The sequence below is a fragment of the Eptesicus fuscus genome, chromosome 8 (genome assembly GCF_027574615.1).
Source record: "Eptesicus fuscus isolate TK198812 chromosome 8, DD_ASM_mEF_20220401, whole genome shotgun sequence".
Taxonomy (NCBI): Eukaryota; Metazoa; Chordata; class Mammalia; order Chiroptera; family Vespertilionidae; genus Eptesicus; species Eptesicus fuscus.
The window spans coordinates 1,001,750-1,021,325 of NC_072480.1; the positions used below are offsets into that span (position 1 = coordinate 1,001,750).

The 19,576-nt window shown below is 43.0% G+C and overlaps 2 protein-coding genes across 5 annotated transcripts in view; both read right to left on the reverse strand.

Annotated features, from left to right (window-relative positions):
* Window positions 1-19,253, reverse strand: part of ALG5 (ALG5 dolichyl-phosphate beta-glucosyltransferase) — an 85,634-nt gene extending 66,381 nt beyond the window's left edge. The window contains exons 1-6 of one of the 4 annotated variants that reach the window (XM_054720357.1): window positions 19,100-19,253; window positions 13,769-13,940; window positions 12,135-12,181; window positions 10,908-10,976; window positions 5,911-6,003; window positions 449-562 (exon numbers count right to left, since the gene is read on the reverse strand). In XM_054720357.1, coding sequence (XP_054576332.1) covers window positions 449-562; window positions 5,911-6,003; window positions 10,908-10,976; window positions 12,135-12,181; window positions 13,769-13,940; window positions 19,100-19,177 — 573 coding nt within the window. In that variant the 5' untranslated portion in view covers window positions 19,178-19,253. Of the gene's footprint in view, window positions 1-448; window positions 563-5,910; window positions 6,004-10,907; window positions 10,977-12,134; window positions 12,182-13,768; window positions 13,941-18,756; window positions 18,832-19,099 lie in introns of those variants that run through there. The other 3 variants (XM_054720355.1, XM_054720356.1, XM_054720354.1) reach the window with 3 other exon arrangements.
* On the reverse strand, window positions 5,262-5,576 carry LOC103303075 (cytochrome c-like). The gene has a single exon (XM_054720359.1). The coding sequence runs from the start codon at window positions 5,574-5,576 to the stop codon at window positions 5,262-5,264; it is 315 nt and encodes a 104-aa protein (XP_054576334.1).
* Window positions 19,254-19,576: the final 323 nt, after the last annotated feature.

Sequence of the window (19,576 nt, forward strand, 5' to 3'; positions counted from 1 at the left end):
CCCCGATTGCACCTCAGGTACAGGGGGAGGTGGAGAAACCCTGAGGGGCGATCAGGGCTGGCAGCCACCACTTGTACCCACTGATGGTGCTGAGCGATCGGGGCTGGCGCTGGGCGTCAACAGCAAGTGTGAGCAGGGCTGGCAGTGGCAGCAGGTGCGAGTGCCCAGCGGGAACACGGCGCATGAAAGCAAACAATTTTCAGTAACCACCAGAGCCTTGCCCCAATGACAGCAACCGGCACCCCGCCTTGGTCTGGTGCCCCCACTCACCTGCTCCACCATCCTGCTGTAGCCAATACCCGCCATGCTCCGTGCTCCACTGCCTGCTGTGGGTGCCCACCATGTTCTGCGCATGCCCCCCTTGTGGTCAGCGCACGTCATAGCAACCAGTTGTTCAGCTATTTGGTCTATTTGCATATTAGGGTTTTATATAGATTCTTATACTCACAGGCCAAGGCTGTAGATCATTAAGTCCCTTTTCTAACTTCTCAACATCTGGAAATTTTGTGGCTCCATCAGCATCTGCCATAAGGATCTTTTCTCCTCGAGAACTGAATACACCCTGTATTTAAAAATTTCAATTAAAACAAAGTTGCTTAAAATTAAGGATAAATTCAATGAAATACCTGTCTGTTCAGCTTTACTTAAAATACCTAAGGGTGATATACCAGGTATGAAATGATAGGAGGAGGCCAAAGTTCACTTAAAACAAATTAGATTGATTGGAACTTCCTACATGTATGTAATGTCTATTTCATAGTTTTAAAAACTTTGTGAGGTCATACAACTAATACCTTAGAAGCTAAGAAAATACTTTTAGATAAACCAAAGATATTCTGAATTAATAGGTTAAAAATGTGAAATGTCATCATATATAATATGTATGCATTGTTTATATATCATGGAACTTAGCACCGCACATCAAGAACATATTTATGGCCCGGCTGGCGTGGCTCAGCGGTTGAGCATCTACCTATGAACCAGGAAGTCACAGTTCAATTCCCCATCTGGGCACATGCCCAAGTTGCGGCTCGATCCCCAGCAGGGCATGCAGAAGGCAGGCAATCAATGATTCTTTCTCATCACTGATGTTTCTCTCTCTCTCTCTCCCTCTCTGAAAAAAGAAAATATAAGTATTTATGAAGACTGAACAAATATATACAAATTTGCTGTGCAAAGCATCATAACAATTTTTTATTCTTTATTTTGAATCTAAAGTATTTTAAATAAATTATTGAATAAAAAAATATGGAATTTCACCAAAATTTAGGAAATGTGATTATATCCATATACACTGAGTGGCCAGATTATTATGACCACCCCATCAGTACTTCGTTGGGCCACCTTTTGCCTTCAATACTGCAGCGATTCTTCTTGGCACTGACTCCACGAGATGTTGAAAAGTGATGTGAGGAATCTGACACTATGCCTGATGAATAGCACTGTCCAGTTCTGTGAGATTGGATGGTTGTGGAACCAGCTGCCTGATGGCTCTTGTAACTTTGTCCCACAAATGCTCAATTGGATTGAGATCTGGTGATTGTGGGGGCCACCTAAGCAAGGTAAAGTCTCCCTCATGTTCTTGAAACCACTCCTGCACAATACGAGCACCGTGGCATGGCACACTGTCTTGTTGGAAGAAGCCATCCCCATTGGGATACGCCAGCAACACGATAGGATGAACTTGATCAGCAACGATACTTAGGTATGTTGTGCTATTCAGATGTTGTTCCACACGAATTAAAGGGCCCAAATCATGCCAGGAAAACATGCCCCAAACCATAACACTGCCCCACCACCTTAAAGGGTTGTACTCATGCATGTGGGATGCATGCTTTCATGCTGTTTCCACAAAATTCTCACTCTTCCATCAGCATGATGCAACTGGAAATGTGATTCATCAGACCACATGACTTTTTTCCAGTGCTCGACTGTCCAATCCTTGTGTTCCTGTGTGAACTGGAGACGTTTTATCTTGGTAACTGCAGACAGCAAAGGTGTTCGAACAGGCCTTTGGCTTCCATGTCCCATACGATGCAGTGTACGGCTAATTGCCTACAAACATCAGGTGGTCATAATAATCTGGCCACTCAGTGTATATTGTTATATTAGGCAGCTAACACTTAGCAAAATTACACACTCAATTTTGAATTGATCATTTGTGCAAAATATGGCACAGAAATAAACTACATATATGTATATGTGTGTGTATATATATATATATATATATATAGTTGATGTATATATGTGTGTGTGTGTATGTATATATATATACACACACACACATATGTATACATCAACTCCTTATTTCATGGTGCACTTTAGCGAATTAATTTTTTCTTAAGTACAAATATATTTGACTTGATATAGTAAAATACAGCTTTTATATCACTTAAAAGTGTGACTGCAGATAAAATTTACATAAATGTAGATAGAAATTTGATCATTTATTCTATGGACTAGGTCCACTAATTAGTGTCTGTAATGTTTATCATATTCATTAGTATATGGGTAAAAAAAAGAAACGAAAATGTTATATTTAACACCTGAACAACATATATGGAGTTTTAGAAAAAAACATTACAAGGTACAAAATCTGTAGCTATAAGTTTATAATGTGGAAATCAAATAATAAAGGATTATTTCAATGATACATGATAAAGGTGAACTGGAGGTCATTAATGGAAAACTGTCCTTGGCTCTCTAACATGTTAACGCTGCCTCATCATTTTTGTAATGAGGGGTTCTTTAATGCTTGCTACTCTTCCTTCTGCTATTGATGGCCTTCATTGCCATTCAGTCACTTCCAATCCTTTCGGAATACTGATTTTTCTTCCTCCTTATGTGGCTCATTTCCCAAGGCTTAGTTCCTGACCCTTTTTTATTCCCTCTTCCTTTCCAATTTAATGGCTTCGACTATCATCTGATGTTTGTGGATAATTCATTCATATCCTCTCTCCCTGGCTATTCTGAATAGCACTACTTGGTACCTCAAATTTAATATGGTTCCAGCTTCACTCAACATACAGTATATGAATTTCATGCATCGGTGCACGAAATTCATGCACTGGGGGGTGGGGGTGTGTCCCTCAGTCCAGCCTGCACTCTCTCCAATCTGGGACCCCTCGGGGATGTCCAACTGCCGGTTTAGGCCCATAAACAGGCAGTCAGACATCCCTCTCACAATCTGGGACTGCTGGCTCCTAACCGCTCACCTGCCTGATTGCCTCTAACAGCTTCTGCTTGCCAGCCTGACCACCTCCTAACCACTCCCCTACCAGCTTGATTTAACACCTAACTGCTCCCCTGCCAGCCCGATCACCCCCAACTGCCCTCCCCTGCCGGCCAATTTGGTTCTGATTGGTCGGTTTCTATGCCAGTCAGTGTCAAAAGCTCCGCCTCCTAGGCAGCCATTGACTCCTCACAGTTCACCCGGATTTGGTTCTGATTGGTCAGTTTCTATGCCTGTCAGCGTCAAAAGCTCCGCCTCCTAGGCAGCCATTGGCTCCTCACAGAATTCACCTTCATTAGAGGTCTGGTATCAGCTCACATCTTCTTTGTGAAGTCTGCTATTTTCCTCATGTGCCTGAAACTGTTATTGATTTATCCCAATATCTTTTCTTTCCTTCTTCATTACTAATGGAACCTTGATTTAGTGAAGAATGAATATGTTTGTAAAAACATTTTTTAGTCTTCCTTGGAAATAGAGGTGGCCCTGTGATAATGTTCTGGCTAGTGAAATTTTAGTAAGTCATTGGGTGGAGCATCTGGGAATGTTCCTTAAAAGGGAGAAAACCAGTTGGCAAGCATCTTCTGCCCTTTGTCCTTTCTCCTATCTGGAATGTGGATGTAATTAATAGGGCTCCAGGAATCATTTTGTGTGTATGAAGAAAAGGGAGTGAAAAGATAGGAGCTGGATTTCTGATGATACCGTGGAGTTGTTGAACAAGCCTTGTACTTTTATAGGCTGCTTTTATGAAGGGTTGGGGGAGGTGCTAAATAAATAAATAAAACTCCAAGTCATTTAGGGCATTATTATTTGAAACTCTTTTCAAATAACTGACTTTTGGCTTTTTTGTTACTATATCTTGATTCCTACCTGATATGCTTCAGGTGAACGTAATCTCTTCTATCTTGGAATTTCTATAGCACTTCATTTGTTTTGCTCTCATAAGTACAATCACCCTTTCTATTACACTACTCAATTTCATCAGGATAGACTATATCAGATTGGTCTTAGTTCATGGCACCCTGCTTAACACAGTGCCTTCCTATAGGTAAAATTTAATACACAAGAGCACTTTGTAAACTGCAAAATAAACAAACAAAAAAATAAACCATGTAATCTTATTATCCAATGACTCTAGCAAAGACAAGAGATAGAAAAATGGTAACATTTTAAACTTTAAATTAAGATAAACATATTTTTCTGAATCACCCAGTATGTTATAGATACCAAATATTTTCAGATTTGATCAAATATACCTATACATATAAAGTTATTACTAAAAATAATTTCCCACTAATTTGAAACCCTGGTATTCAACTAGCTAGCTGTAGAATTCACATGTACTACAGTCTGCAAAAGAGGTTATTCAAAATAGCTTTATATTTTATTTATTTTTTAAATCTTCAGGCAAGGATATTTTTTCCACTGATCTTTTTTTAAAAGTGTTAAATACTCTTTATTTGATATTCTACATAAACCACACTAAAATGTCTTTCCTTCAGTAAAAGGCAATAGTTTAGATACAGGGAATTTTAATAAATTGGCATAGTTGGGATCAAAAAGATAAAATAGTCACTAGCAGTTTATCTGCAGCCCTTGCCTTTTAACAGACTAATGAACACAGCTTGAAACACAGGCAAGTCTTGCAGGTCTAAGAGACAGTGAAGGGATTTCCTCAGAATTTAAACATATTAATACAACCAATTATGTAAATCTAAATATAAGCCAATCTCCTATAGGTTTTGAGATGGCACTCACCACCTCTGTGAAAAGTTAAACATTATGAATCAAGTCCAATCCCATTTTTAGAAGAGGGCAGTGATAGTGCTTGCTGAACCAAAATTACCATCAAAACTCAAAAAGTTGACCATATTCATTTAACCACAGCCAATCTTATATAAATCACGACTGCCCCAAAGAAATACTCTATTACCCATTCATGATCGGAATTTGGTGTATGAGATCAATTTAAATATGGTACACATAAAAAAAATCATGAGACATTTGTAATAAATAAGGCAGTGGCCAACTATTACTCATTAGTAGCTTCTTTGAGATAAGCTATCAAGTCTGCCCTTTCTGCACACTTCTTAATGTCAGCAAAAATCATTTTTATTCCAGGGATGTATTTCTTGGGATTCTCCAAATACTCTATCAGTGTAGCCTCTCCCCAGGTGAGACCTTTGTTCTTTCTTTCTGTGTAAGAAAATCCAGGGGCCTGACCTGTCTTTCGCCCAAATAGACCATGGAGATTTGGTCCAGGCTTGTGTTTGCCTCCCTTTTCCACAGTATGGCACTGGGCACACTTCTGAACAAAAATCTTCTTGCCCTTTTCAACATCACCCATTTTTAACTCACTCGTTAGTCGTGTGTGACACAGAGGTTCCCACTTGCAAGCCAGATGTCACACTCTCTAACTCCACTGATTTTTAGAGAGAATGGAAGGGAGGGAAGGAGAAAGGAGGAGAGGTACAAAGAGACACATACACACATCAACGTGAGAGAGACACATCAATTGGTTGCCTCAAGCACGTGCCCAACCAGGGCTGGGGATCGAACCTGCAACTTGTGCCCTTGAATGGGAATTGGGCTGACGCTCTAATCACTGAACAACACTGGCCAAGGCAAAAATATCTTTATATCTTTATATTTTAGGTAAAAATGTTGAAACTATGTATTACCATTTTAATAGCTCCACCTTTCCCACGATTCTTCACCAGAGTTATCACTCGTATTTTGTCACTTCCATATTTCTGGCAATATTTAAAAGCTACCTGTCAAATTACATAAAAGTGAGAAAAAATTAACTTGGATTACAAAATCCTATAAAGAGGTAATATGCACATTGACCATCATGCCCTTGAACAAGATGGCCACACCAATGTGGTCACAAGATGGCCAGCAGGGGAGGGCAGTTAGGGGTTATTGGGCCGGCAGGGGAGGGTAGTTGGGGGTGACCAGGTCTGCAGGGGAGGGTAGTTAGGGGTGACCAGGCTGGCATGGGAGGGTAGTTTGGGGCGACCGGGATGGCAGGGGAGGGCAGTTGGGGGCAATCAGGCCGGCAGGGGAGCAGTTAGGTGTTGATCAGGCTGGCAGGGGAATGGTTAGGAGTTGATCAGGCTGGCAGGCAAAAGTGGTTAGGGACAATCAGGCAGGCAGACGAGTGGTTGTGAGCCAGCAGTCCCGGATTGTGAGAGGGATGTCCCTCGAGGGGTCCCAGATTGGAGAGGGTGCAGGCTGAGCTGAGGGACACCCCCCCATCAGTGTATGAATTTTGTGCACAGGGCCTCTAGTAGGGGTTTTGAGGATTAAAACCCCTAAAGTGGGTTTCTTATTTTGGCTTAACCAGTTAACTGCCACGTGTCCAAAACGGAAACTATCCCCACACGCCACAATATTTTGAATTTAATTTAAAAAATCAATTTGCAATGAATATTATAAAAATAAATATATTACAATTCGGGTATTCTTGAATATTTTCAGTTGAAAATTCTCACAAAAAATGATTTTAAAGTTGGTCTATAGATGCTTATGGCAGGCAAATGGTTAAACACTATTTCAGTTGCCCTCTTCCTGTGACTTGATTATACCCACCATGCATTTTGGTGGCCCAGGGGAGTTGTTGAATTCCTGGTGTCAAAATACGACACCAGGAATTGACCTACTAGGCTGAAGTTAGACTTCACTTCCCTGCAGAGGAACCAGTAGCACAGGCAGCTGCTGTCCCCTTATTATCTCAACTTCTCTACCTAAGCTACTGAGCTTCCAGAAAAAAAAAAAAAATCTATTTGCTAACATACACACTTGTGACCTAAGCCTGCAATACTGCTCAATGACTTGTTTATTTGTCAGCAAGCAATCTCAGTCCCCAGAGAGGTTGTTTGTATTCTGGACCATTTCCCTCAAATCTCATTTGAATTTCTCTTTCTCAGCAGATATCCATACCAGAACTTATCCTCTTCTGGATCTTCAATCTCTTCCTCTCTGTTGGCTCCACAGTCTTAAACAGGCTTAAGGCTCCAGCATACTAAATATTTTCCTTTGATTACACTATTATCTCAAGAAACTGTCAGTATTCTTTTATTTGTAATCGAAGTCTTGAAATAGTGACCTAATCTATCATATATATAAATCTATATATTGCTATCTACATCTCTTCCTCATGTTTAGTCTTCAAACCATTGCAGCACAGCTCATATCCTTTGCTTTTCCACATTAAATCTCTTAATGTTCTCATCTTTCCATTTAACCGCCTAATCAACGGTACCCTCTCCTTTTGGCACTCATTTCCATAGGCAGTTGTGAAGTTATTCTAATCCGGCTTTTGCCCTCCTATTGGGCCAGCTTAAGATGCAGCTCAAACACCATGTCTTTTTCCTAACTTCTATGATCATCCTCAGCTTGCCCTCCAGGAAAAAGGTAAGTAATTATAATAATAGGTTCAAAAGGCATTTTCTCATTTAACTGTTACTTTACTCATCACATAATGTAACTGCAGACCTTGCCCAACAGGTGGTGGGCTACTTAAAGGCTAACCTTACTATTTCTAGTGCCTGACACATAGTCTAGAATTGATTAATCTCAATGAACAAATGCAGCTACAGTCGTTTGTACATACTCCTATTACAGCATTGTGTTAGACACTGTTAGCTACCTACCCAACAAACAATGCCTCCTTTTTCCTTACTATTATGGCTCCAGTCTTACATAGTGACAGTGTGTACAGGACTAGACAATGAATCATGATTGGTCTAAATCTGCTTTGCCAAGTACTTTCCCAGTCCTCCTTGCAGGTATGGGTGGTCATGTCACCAACTTCTGGCTAATGAAGTCTACTGGAGGTCTGCTGGAGGATAAGGCTTCTGGTAAAGCTTTCTATTTCCAATTAAAAAGGACAGGGGCACTCAAAGATAAATCTTAATGTCCTGGCTATCTCTTACTGCTGAGAACATGCGATATTTGGAGCTGTGGTGATTTTGTGATGAGGAAGGGTATGAGAACTGAAAAGCTGCTTTTCCTCAGCTGGGCTGCTGCTGCTTCTGTCATCTCAGCAAGTGATCGATGTTTATTTTCTAAGCCCTTCCTTTCATATAATTAACAAATTTCTGGAATAGTCTGTATTTATGTTTTTCATTTCACATCCGTTATTCAAAGCAGATCCCATAATACTGTCTGGCCTCTATGCCTTTGTTTACACTACATTTTCAATCTGAAAATACTATCCTCCATGTTCTTAGTCATAACCATCCTTAAAAGTTCAGATCAAAAGTCATTTCTCTTTCTCTCAAATTCTTTACAATATTTTATTTTCAGCACTTTTTACCTGCATTACAGAATTTATGGGCATGTTGCACAACTGTCCTAAAGGCTTCTTGCACAAAGGATTGGATTCATATATTTGTATGGTTCCTCCAGCGTCTAGAACTTCATGTATACTTGGTATTTAACAAAAAAATCATTACTGATGAAAAATAAAGTAAACAGGTGTTTCCCTGTCTACTTATTATAAGGTACATTATGTTGCTATGTAACAAGAATATTAATAGCACCATAAATGAATCTTTTATTATAAAAATAGAAATATCCTGCCTACATGTAAAAAAAAAGAAAAAAAGAAATATCAAAGAAAAAATGTGAAGCATCCTAATATATAAAAAACCTGGGTCGAAACGACCAGTAATGACCGGAGGCTGACCAACTGGAAGTCAGTGCTAGCAGAGGGGTTAGGGGTGATCAGGTAGGCAGACCAGCGGTTAGTGGTGATCAGGTAGGCAGACAAGTGGTTAGGGGAGATCAGGTAGGCAGACCAGTGGTTAGGGGTGATCAGATAGGCAGGCAAGTGGTTAGGAGTGATCAGGTTGGCAGGCCAGTGGTTAGGGGTGATCAAGTAGGCAGACAACCCCTAGCAGGGCTGCCCCCGCCCCCAAGCAAACGGTTAGGGGCAATCAGGCAGGCAGAGTGGTTAGGGGAGATCAGGTAGGCAGATGGCTCCTCGCCAGGCTGGCCCTGCCCCCAAGGAAGCAGTTAGGGGCAATCAGGCAGGCAGGCAGAGTGATTAGGGGAGATCAGGTAGGCAGGCAAGCGGTTAGGGGAGATCAGGTTGGCAGACAACCCCTAGCAGGGCTGCCCCTGCCCCCAAGCAAGCGGTTAGGGGCAATCAGGCAGGCAGGCAGGCAGAGGGGTTGGGGTGATCAGGTAGGCAGACGGCCCCTCACCTGGCTGGCCCCGCCCTCAAGCAAGCAGTTATGGGCAATCAGGCAGGCAGAGTGGTTAGGGGTGATCAGGTAGGCAGACCAGCGGTTAAGAGTGATCAGGTAGGCAGTCAAGTGGTTAGGGTAGATCAGGTAGGCAGACAACCCCTAGCAGGGCTGCCCCCACTCCCAAGCAAGAGGTTATGGGCAATCAGGCAGGCAGAGTGGTTAGGGGTGATCAGGTAGGCAGACCAGCGGTTAGGGGTGATTAGGTAGATAGGCGAGCAGTTAGGGACCATCAGGTAAGCAGACGGCCCCTCGCAGGGCTGGCTCTGCCCCCCAGCAAAGAAAGAGGGAGGCCCAGGTCAGCCAAGCCATTGCACCCCAGCCTGCTGCCTGCAGAGGGAGGCCACTGGTGGCAGGGGAGGGGGAGCAGCGCTGCGCAGATGGCAAGCAGTGGCAGCCGCGGGGGTGGGGCCAGCTGCCTGCAGCCCGGGGAAGGAAAGCCCCAATAGGCCCTAATCTCAGGCCAGGTCTAGGGACGGAGGGGTCCCGGATTGTGAGAGGCTGCAGGCCGGGCTGAGGGACCCCCTTGCCCCCCGAGTGCATGAATTTTCGTGCACCTGGCCTCTAGTTAATAATAAAAACACATAGATGTTTGGAGAGTAATTTATCAGGATCACTGGCAAGATTTAATAAATGTACTACTGCAAAACCAGGTGGACCTGGGCCTGGCAGCTACAGGTCTAAGAATGGAGGAATGAGAGGGGATAATACTCAAAGACACTGTTACCTCCTATGGATAAATCTAGATGGGGTATGACAAAGGACATATCTGATATCAGTGGGGATATGAAGGCATCTTCCTATTTAAATGACTGCATTAGAATCTGTCAGGCAAGGTGCAGCATAAAGAACAGAATCATGCTTAAGAAAAGAGGCACCATAAATTGACAGGCAAAGAGGGTTCTACAGAGGCCAAGGTGAACCGTTGTTGTGCATGTTCTCTCCCATTTGGTGATCTTCAATGCTTCCCTGGTTTTATGAAATAGTGTAATAGTAGATATAGTTTCCAGCTTTCCATAAATAAAATCTCTGCTTCTTCTACTACCCATACTATAGCAATGGAAAGTATTTAGCAAAACTTGAGGGTTCTTGCCCTAGCCGGTTTGGCTCAGTGGACAGAGCATCGGCCTGCGGACTCAAGGGTCCCAGGTTCGATTCCAGTCAAGGGCATGTACCTTGGTTGTGGGACATCCCCAGTGGGGGGGGGTGTGCAGGAGGCAGCTGATCGATGTTTCTCTCTCATCGATGTTTCTAACTCTCTCTCCTTCTCCCTTCCTCTCTGTAAAAAATCAATAAAATATATTTTAAAAAAACCAACAAAAAACTTGAGGGTTCTCTGATGAGCAAAACTAAGATTTTACACCTGCTAAATTATTCCATATTTTCCAGCTACTGGCAATTCTAAAAGCAAGTTTACTTACCTTTGAAGTCTGGTCTTTGCTGCCATCGTCAACTACTATCACCTCATAAGTAAAAGTAGGATCTTGTTTCTGTAAGAAGCAAAAATAACATACCACAATTTGGCATAACTGCCATAAAGAACTCTAAAAAAATTTAAAAAATAATTGTTGTAGTGTTAACGTGTATATAAAGTAGTGAATAAACCACATAAAATAAAAAGGCCAGATCAAACAGGAGAGACCCTCGGTAGGAGTAGAGGGTGGATACTAAGTCTCTGTGAGCATCCTGCTCTTCCTGTCACATGTCAGTGAAGGAGCCAGGCTCTTGTGGTGCTGAGTACATCTGTGAGATGCTACCAGGTGTATGAGAAAAAGCCCAAGAGGTTTGAAGTCAGAGAGTGTAGATTCCAATCTGGATGCACCTCTTAGCCTTACCACCTTAGGCAAGTTGACATTTTTGGCCCATTTTCTCATTAAAAACAACAACAAAAAACTAGTCTATGTGACTGGTGTAAAGATTACATGTAATAGAAGAGATAGTAGCCTCACCTACAATAAGACCTCAATTCTCTTTCTCTTTTAAATTTAATTTTTGAGTAGATAATACGAGCTCCTCTCTTTTGATGACTCTTCTATCTTCCCTTTCCACACACACACACAAAAACCTAAAGTAAATCAAAACAAGGAATTTTCTTTAAAAAAATTCAGCCACAAAGCTTACTTGTTTTCTTAAACTCTTTAAGGAGATTCCAACAACAGCTGATGCTATAAAACAGTGGCACATATTACCTTCCTTTTCTTTAGCAGGAAAAAAGAGGAAAATAAATGAGGGGGGACTCTTAAGAATAATAAAGAAATACAAAATAATTTCACCTTAATTGTGTCTTTCAAATAAATTTATTAAAAAAATCACAGAAGTGAAAGCAGCATTGTGCTACAAAGTCTGCAGATACTCTATCACTCAATTTTATGTATAAAATCAGGCAAGAGAAGATAAAACATAGGTAGGTGGATACATAAAGGAAATGTCAGCTTTGAGCTTGCTTTCAGGTCACCTACCTGCCTCTGGAAATAGTGAGCTACGTGCTGGGGTTGCCTAGCAACAAGCTGAGAACAGGGGCCAGTGATAATGATGGCCCCAGCAGAACCAACATTGCCTTTCACAGTGGATCTCACCTGGGATTCACAAGTTGGTAACCTGGTCTAATTTTAATTGGACACATTATATTAAAAGAGAAAACATGATACCTGTCTCTCTTCTAGATAGCCCAGAGCTTCATCCATCATTATAGGCACTTAAAAAAAAAAAAAAGGTACATTAAAAATTGCTTTTGAAATTGTTACAGGATTCCAGGGCAGAAGGAATAGGGAAACTGAGATAGGAAAGTTAAATCAAGGCCCAACAGTGTGGGCAATCTGCAGCCAGCTTGTAACTAACAAGTCATTATCTTCCCACGGTCAAGGACAGTTGAGAGCAAATGGTTAAAAACCTCAATGAGAGAATTCAGAAAAGGAGGGGAAAAGGGGAAAGGAAAAAAGGGCACTTTTACTCCCTAAGCAGAGAAGCCAGCAGTCTCAAGGCTTGGCAAGGTAAAGTTGCCAGGTGTTTTTCATGATTTCTGGGAAGGCCACAACAAAGTAAAAAAAAAAAAAGGGACCTTGAACCCTAGCTGGTTTGGCTCAGTGGATAGAGTGGTTGGCCTTCGGACTGAAGGGTCCCGGGTTCATTTTCAGTCAAGGGCACATGCCTAGGCTGTGGGCTTGATCCCCAGTAGGGGGCGTGCAGGAGGCAGCGGATCAATGATTCTCTCTCATCATTAATGTTTCTATCTCTCTATCCCTCTCCCTTCCTCTCTGAAATCAATTTAAAAAAAAAAAAAGGGGGGGGGGGAATCTTGCGAATTAATCTGTATCAAAATATTCAGTAAAGGAATTTTGAAACCTATAGAAAGGAAGGTATATAATACCTTGGACCCCCATCCAAACTGCTCTTCAGATTAGCTGAGAGCCCGTCTGTGCTTCATGAGCCAGATGTATAGGTTTGCTTGCTTTGCTTTTTCAATAAAGGTGCAGGCTTTAATTGCTTTAATAAATTGGCTTTTCACACTGCAATCATGGTCTCTCTTACAAATTCATTTACACTGAGTGGCCAGATTATAATGATCTCTGAATGCATAATAATCTGGCCACTCAGTGTAAATATATATATTAGAGGCCTAGTGCATGAATTTGTGCATGGGTGGAGTGCAGCCAGCCTGGCCATGAGGAGGGGACATGGGCAGTTGGCCGGCCTGCCTGCTGGTCGAGCTCCTGGTCGAGGGGACAATTTTCATATTAGCCTTTTATTATATAGGATTATATAGGACATACACTGAGTGGCCAGATTATTATGCGTTCAGAGATCATAATAATCTGGCCACTCAGTGTATATGAGAAGACAAGGATGGAGGTTGGGAGTAGTCCTTCTCCACTGACTCAGGGGATGGTCTGGGAACACCTCACTGGTGTTGGTGAGAAGTAACTCTAGCAAAATGATTTATCAAGTTCTAACACACTCAGTTTACTTTTGGAAAAAATCCATATAATCTAAGAAGCTACTCTGGGACCTTCCTGCACTAACCATTTTCATTTGGAACACCTGTCTGCTGTTCACATCTTGCTCATTACTCCTCAAGTCCACTTCAGTCTCACTATTTTATGTTGCTGCTCATAGCCTCACAGCTAATATTCTCTTTTCCTCTTCTGAGCTGCAACTACCAACTAATTAGATACTCACCCCAGCCCATATCTACTAACGTTCTGGGAAAGACAGTAAAATGCAATACTATAAATTTCCCTTTCTTCCCAAATCATCCCTTACCAGAAAATCAAAAAGGGCTTACACCGCTTTTCTTCATTGTATGAAGGCACAACAATAGAAAGCTGTTTAGTAGGTGAGTCCCTTATGCTGGGTAGAGTTTCCTTCTGTCCTCTAGCATTTAAGAAGAACTTCTCTTCTTCATGCCGATGAAGAGGTGGCATTTCTGTAGCAGTTACAAATGCAACAAAGGAAATCTAAAAGCAGATATGTTAAAAAAGAAATTGTTAGGTTCACCTTTTTTACACTTGTTATGTTCGAACGCTGTATCATTTATGTAATTTTCCCCCCCCCCTTGGTTGGAATATTTATTCTCAGTTTTTAGTCCATTAACAATGGTCTGGAGGTGACTCCAAAATTCAAACCAGTCTTAAGAACGGTGTAATGTATTAATGTCTTAAGAGAGACTCTCTCTTCCCACTTGTCATTCCCTAGGGTTCTGTCATCCCAGATCTATTAGGGAACAAATCACAGAAGTACAATCTGCTCTTAGATGTGCCAAACCCCCAATCCTGGACACACATATAGTGAGGTTCCATCCCTACTTGGAGCCTATATGTGACAGAGGACAAGTTCATACAACAACTGGAACATGTGGGATGAAGGCAGACCTCCCATCCAGGACCAGACTGACCCAGGGTATGAAGGGAAGAGTCTCCCAATCCCCACAGTGGGGACTAATAATGCTTAAGAATCTTGGCACTTACCCCCATATTTCAACTCAAAATACAGTATTTTCTGGAGTAAAGTATCAAACTTGTAGATATGTATCAAATCTTGGTAGGTGCCACGCACTATTAATATTATAGCCCAATGCACGAAGACTCGTGCAAGAATGGGCCTTTCTTCCCCTGGCTGCTGGCACCGCTTCGCTCCGGCTGGAGCCGAGTTTCCTCCTTCCCATGCTGCCCAGAGGCCGGGAGCAGCTGGGGCGGTGTGGAACGCCTGCATCATTGCCATGGTGATGACGCAAGCGTCCTGCCCCGGCCGCTGGGTGCCTATGTATGCAAATTAACCCACCATCTTTGTTGAGTTAATCTGCACACTCACTCCTGATTGGCTGGTAGGCATCACAAAGGTACGGTCAATTTGCATCTTTATCTTTTATTAGTGTAGATAGCTCCCTTACACATATGACTAGGAGCTAGCTTTGAAATAGCTCTTCTTTGGAATACTACTTCTATTGGCACACCTTCTGTTTCTAAACAATCAATCTACATATTACTCATTTGTAATTGGACAATCATTTATAATGTTCCATTGGGTACACACTGAAATTGCATATGCTTGTGATTGGTGTAAGCATGGACAGTATCCAGACTAGTGGGTCCAAGTTATTGCTCTGCACCTCTGGTATCCAGATTGTATTTTGTAAATTCCATCTCCCACTAGAAGCAACCAGTGTCCTAAGAGGAATGTATGGTTCAAGTTGGGGCAGGAAATGGGCAATGGTGGAATAGCACATCAATGATAATAAGGATGATGCAAAAAAGGACAAAGTAGCCAACTTGAGGGGTTCTCATTGCCTTATGATGGGAGGATTTGAGCTTCAAATTGCTGTAAATCCATTGAAACAGATGAAAAATATTTTAAATCATGGATTCATAACACTAAAAATAAAAAATTAATTGGTCACCTTTGTTAAGATGCCAGGGAACTAGGTCATTATTTTGAAAACTTGCTTTTTATTTTACCTTGTATATATGAACAGTATTTCAGGTTAACTGGTAGCTGAGGATTAAATTATTTTTCATTATTGGTTTCTAGGTAATATACGAAGAAGGAATGGTAAATTAGAATATTCTACTTTTGCCAGTGAAATAATGAATTTAGGTATATTCCCAGTGAAATAATATATTCAGGTAGTAATCATCAATGCTAACACCTTTAGGTAAATGACAAATTTTATAACTGGTGGGTCAGACTAACATCTTAACAACAAAGAAATCACGCATTATAAATCTTTTGATGTTATAAAAGAGGAAGTATTCAGCATCACTCACACAATTTTCTTGATTAAAAAAGTCAAACAAACATTTCATAAGTCTCTAGATGTAGCTACTAGTTTACAAGAAATTCAGGAGACAGAGCGAGATATTAAAAGGCACCAAAATGATTTCAGTCAGTAAAATGCAGACTGTGAGAAATTCTATAGAAAAAATGACCACTTATTAAAGACTAGTGACCCGGTGCAGGAAATTTGTGCACATTAAAAGGGGATTAATTAGAGGAAATAATTTAATATTGCTATTTTCCCTTTCTCTATAATAGAAGTATCAGAGATGAAAGAAAATTAGTAAAATGTATATGAAAATCTCCCTCCTGTCAGAGTCTGGGGCTCACCACGGGACCCAGAGTCAAGTCCCTGCCCACCCACATGCACCTCAAAATTGCGTGAGACCCAGACCACGCTGGCCACCCCCGCAGTAGGCTAGATCAGTGGTCGGCAAACTGAGGCTTGTGAGCCACATGCGGCTCTTTGGCCCCTTGAGTGTGGCTCTTCCACAAAATACCACGCACCCTAATTAAGTTAATAGCAATGTACCTACCTATATAGTTTAAGTTTAAAAAATTTGGCTCTCAAAAAGAAATTTCAATCATTGTACTGTTGATATTTGGCTCTTTTGACTAATGAGTTTGCCGACCACTGAGCTAGATCCAGACCCAGCCAGCCCCACCCTTGTCAAGCCCTGCCAGGCAGGGGGCATAGCCTCAGGTCCCTTGGCCTGGCGCCAGGATGGGGGGTGTGGCCTGAGGTCCCCCAGCCCAGACCAGGGCGGGGGGCATGCCTTGAGGTCCTCCGTCAAGCCCCACCAGGTGGGGGGCATGGCCTGAGGTCCCCTGTCAAGCTCCGCCAGGTGGGGGAGTGCAGCCTCAGGTCCCCCGGCCCAGCACTGGGGGTGCACCTTGAGGTCCCTTGTCAAGCCCCACTGGGTGGGAGGCATGGCCTGAGGTCCCCTGTCAAGTCCAGTCAGGTAGAGGGGCACAGCCTCAGGTCCCCTGGCCCAATGCTGGGGCGGGGGGCACTGCCTGGGGTTCCCTGTCAAGCCCCGCCAGGCGGGGGGTGCGGTCTGAGGTCCCCTAGCCCAGCACCAGGACGGGAAGCACACCTTGAGGTCCCTCGTCAAGCCCTGCCGGGTGGGGGGCATCGCCTGAGGTCCCCTGTCAAGGCCCACGGGGATGGGGGAGGGCGTAGCCTCAGGTCCCTGCTGATTGCTTGTTAAGGCTTCTTATGGGAACTTGGCCTCAGCTGTGGGTGCAGCTATCTTTGTGATGGGGTGATGGTCAATTAGCATATTCCTGCCCTGACCGGTTTGGCTCAGTGGATAGAGCATCGGCCTGCAGACTCAAGGGTCCCAGGTTCAATTCCGGTCAAGGGAATGTACCTTGGTTGCGGGCAAATACCCAGTGGGGAGTGTGCAGAGGCAGCTGGTCGATGTTTCTCTCTCATTGATGTTTCTAACTCTCTCTCCCTCTCCCTTTCTCTCTGTAAAAAATCAATAAAATATATTTTTTAAAAATTAGCATATTCCCTCTTTATTAGATAGGATAAGGGGGAAAAAAGGGAAGAGAAATTGTTATAGATCAAAAGACTTGAGACATATCAATGAAGTGCTAAGTGTGTGTAAATGTGATTGGAAAAGACTGACTATTCTAAGACATACATCAGGTATTGGAACTGATAGGGTATTTAAAACCACTAAATAATGGTTAATATAAAAAATAATTTGTGAGAATCCTATTGCCATTATATTTTCAAAGGGGTCCTACCTTTTTAGATAAATGCTAAGGCTTTATAGGTAAAATATTATGTCTTGGATTTGCTTCAAAATAATCCAGAAGGAAGTGGGTGGGGAGAAAGTATGTATGGGGGATGGAGATAAATATAACATATGAGTGGCCCAGTGCATGGATTCATGCACATTGAAAGGAAATTAATTAGAAGAAAGAGCTTTATAGGTATCGTGCATGCGCAAGTCAACATTTATTTTTCAATTGCCAGTGGGCGTCATATGTACCAGCTGTCGGTTGGGCGGTCGGACAAACGTATGGTTGGTCACTTAGCTTTTTATATAAATAGATAGATAAAACAAGATTTGTGGGGTTTTTTGGTAATAATTACACGCTCTGTCTGGCATTTTAAAAAAACAAAGTTCCAGGAGCAGTTTGACATTTGTGCATATGAGCTCTTTAACCTCAGTTTCCTCACCAGTCAAATAAAGCTAGTATTTGTCAGTGTTGTTCTAAGATCAAATTTATTGAATATTTACAATATGTTGTAAGTATTCAATAAATGGTAGCTCTTACAATCACTTCAAGCTGTGGGGTCAACTAGTTCTAGTACAAACTCGTAATGTACACATGTAAATCTGTAACAGATTCAATATGAGGCAGATCAATTTAGGATTTTCGTCAAACCCTAACCTGCCCACAACCTGACTTGCTCAAAACCCTGAAAAAAATCTGAAATATCCATATACCACTAAGAAAAGGAGAGGACTCCTCTCTCACTTAGACACAAATCACCCCAAAGAAATCAAGATACTGTGCTTTTTCTCTGGCTAAACTGTTTCTAAGCTGTGAGTTTATAGACTTTCTGGCAAGATGACAGAGACCTTCCTGGCTGCTAAATCTGAATGTCGAGAAAGCTGAAACCTCTCCATTAACTAACTAGAGAGCAGGCTCATTCCAAATCATACGGGAGAAGTTCACTTGGCACACTTTCTACTACTTATGGATCAGCAAGTATTTACAATCTGTTTCCAAAATAATGGCAAATATATATATATATGTGTGAGTTTGAATCTTACTGTACTGCATCATTTCGAGGCAGCAAACGTAGGGTGTTTACTTCCGGGACAGAACGATCCCCAAACAGATGTCACACCAGGCCGGGGCTAGCTTGGTGTTCCTGAGTTCCTAGAGGGCCAGTCTGCGGTGGATGGCTCCCGTTGGTGCTGTTACCGCTATTTGCTTATCCACCTCCGGAAAGGGAGCCCACAGAGCACTCACCTTCCAGGGGCCTCAGACCTCCGGGCGGGGCGAGCCGAGCCGCAGAGGACAAGGCCGGGGGTCTGGGGAGGTCGGGCTGGACACAGCGTCCGGACCAGGGGCTCGGGAGGAGGGGTGGGCGCTCTCCCAGTGAACCAACGTGGAAGGCTCTGAGAACGGGGGACACAGAGCCCCAAAGTAAAAATGAACAAGGAAGAACGGGGCGTGGAACTGAGGAGAGGATTCTGGGACAAAGGCGGATAAGCCTGAAGAAAGAGGACGCAGCAGAGCCCAGCGCGGAGAAAGCCTGGGCCCTGTCTCCGGAAGAGCGATGCACCAGCCCGCGCCAGCCCCCCCTTCTCACCAGCAGGAGGGCTGCGGCCGCCAGCGCCGCGCCGAGCGCCGCGCCGAGCACCGCCAGCGGCAGCGGCAGCGAAGCCATCCTCCGGACACCGGCCCAGCGCCCGGCCGGCACCCGCACACGCACGCGGAAGCCGGCGGCACAGCCCCGCCCCCGCCGCGGAGAGGCCGCCGCGCCGTCACCGGCCGCCCACAGCGCCCTCGCGCGGCGAGGCGAAGACAACGCAGTAGTTGTTTGCCAGGCGCCTGGTTTCGAAGCGGGGTTGCCGGAAGGCGCAAAACACAGGCTGCCCACTTAATTTGAATTTCAGATAAACAACATGAGTTATTTTTTAACAGCCTTATTAAAATATAATTGCAAAACCATATAACCCACCCATTTAAAAGTTTTGCTATGTCATAATTTTTTAAAACGGTGATTTTAAAAAATATTTTAACCATTTTAAATGTACAACAATCTTCTGCAACCATCACCATCATT

Bases quoted from the DNA above. Each gene is read 5' to 3' on its own strand.
- LOC103303075 (XM_054720359.1), bottom strand. From the start codon at position 5,576: ATGGGTGATGTTGAAAAGGGCAAGAAGATTTTTGTTCAGAAGTGTGCC.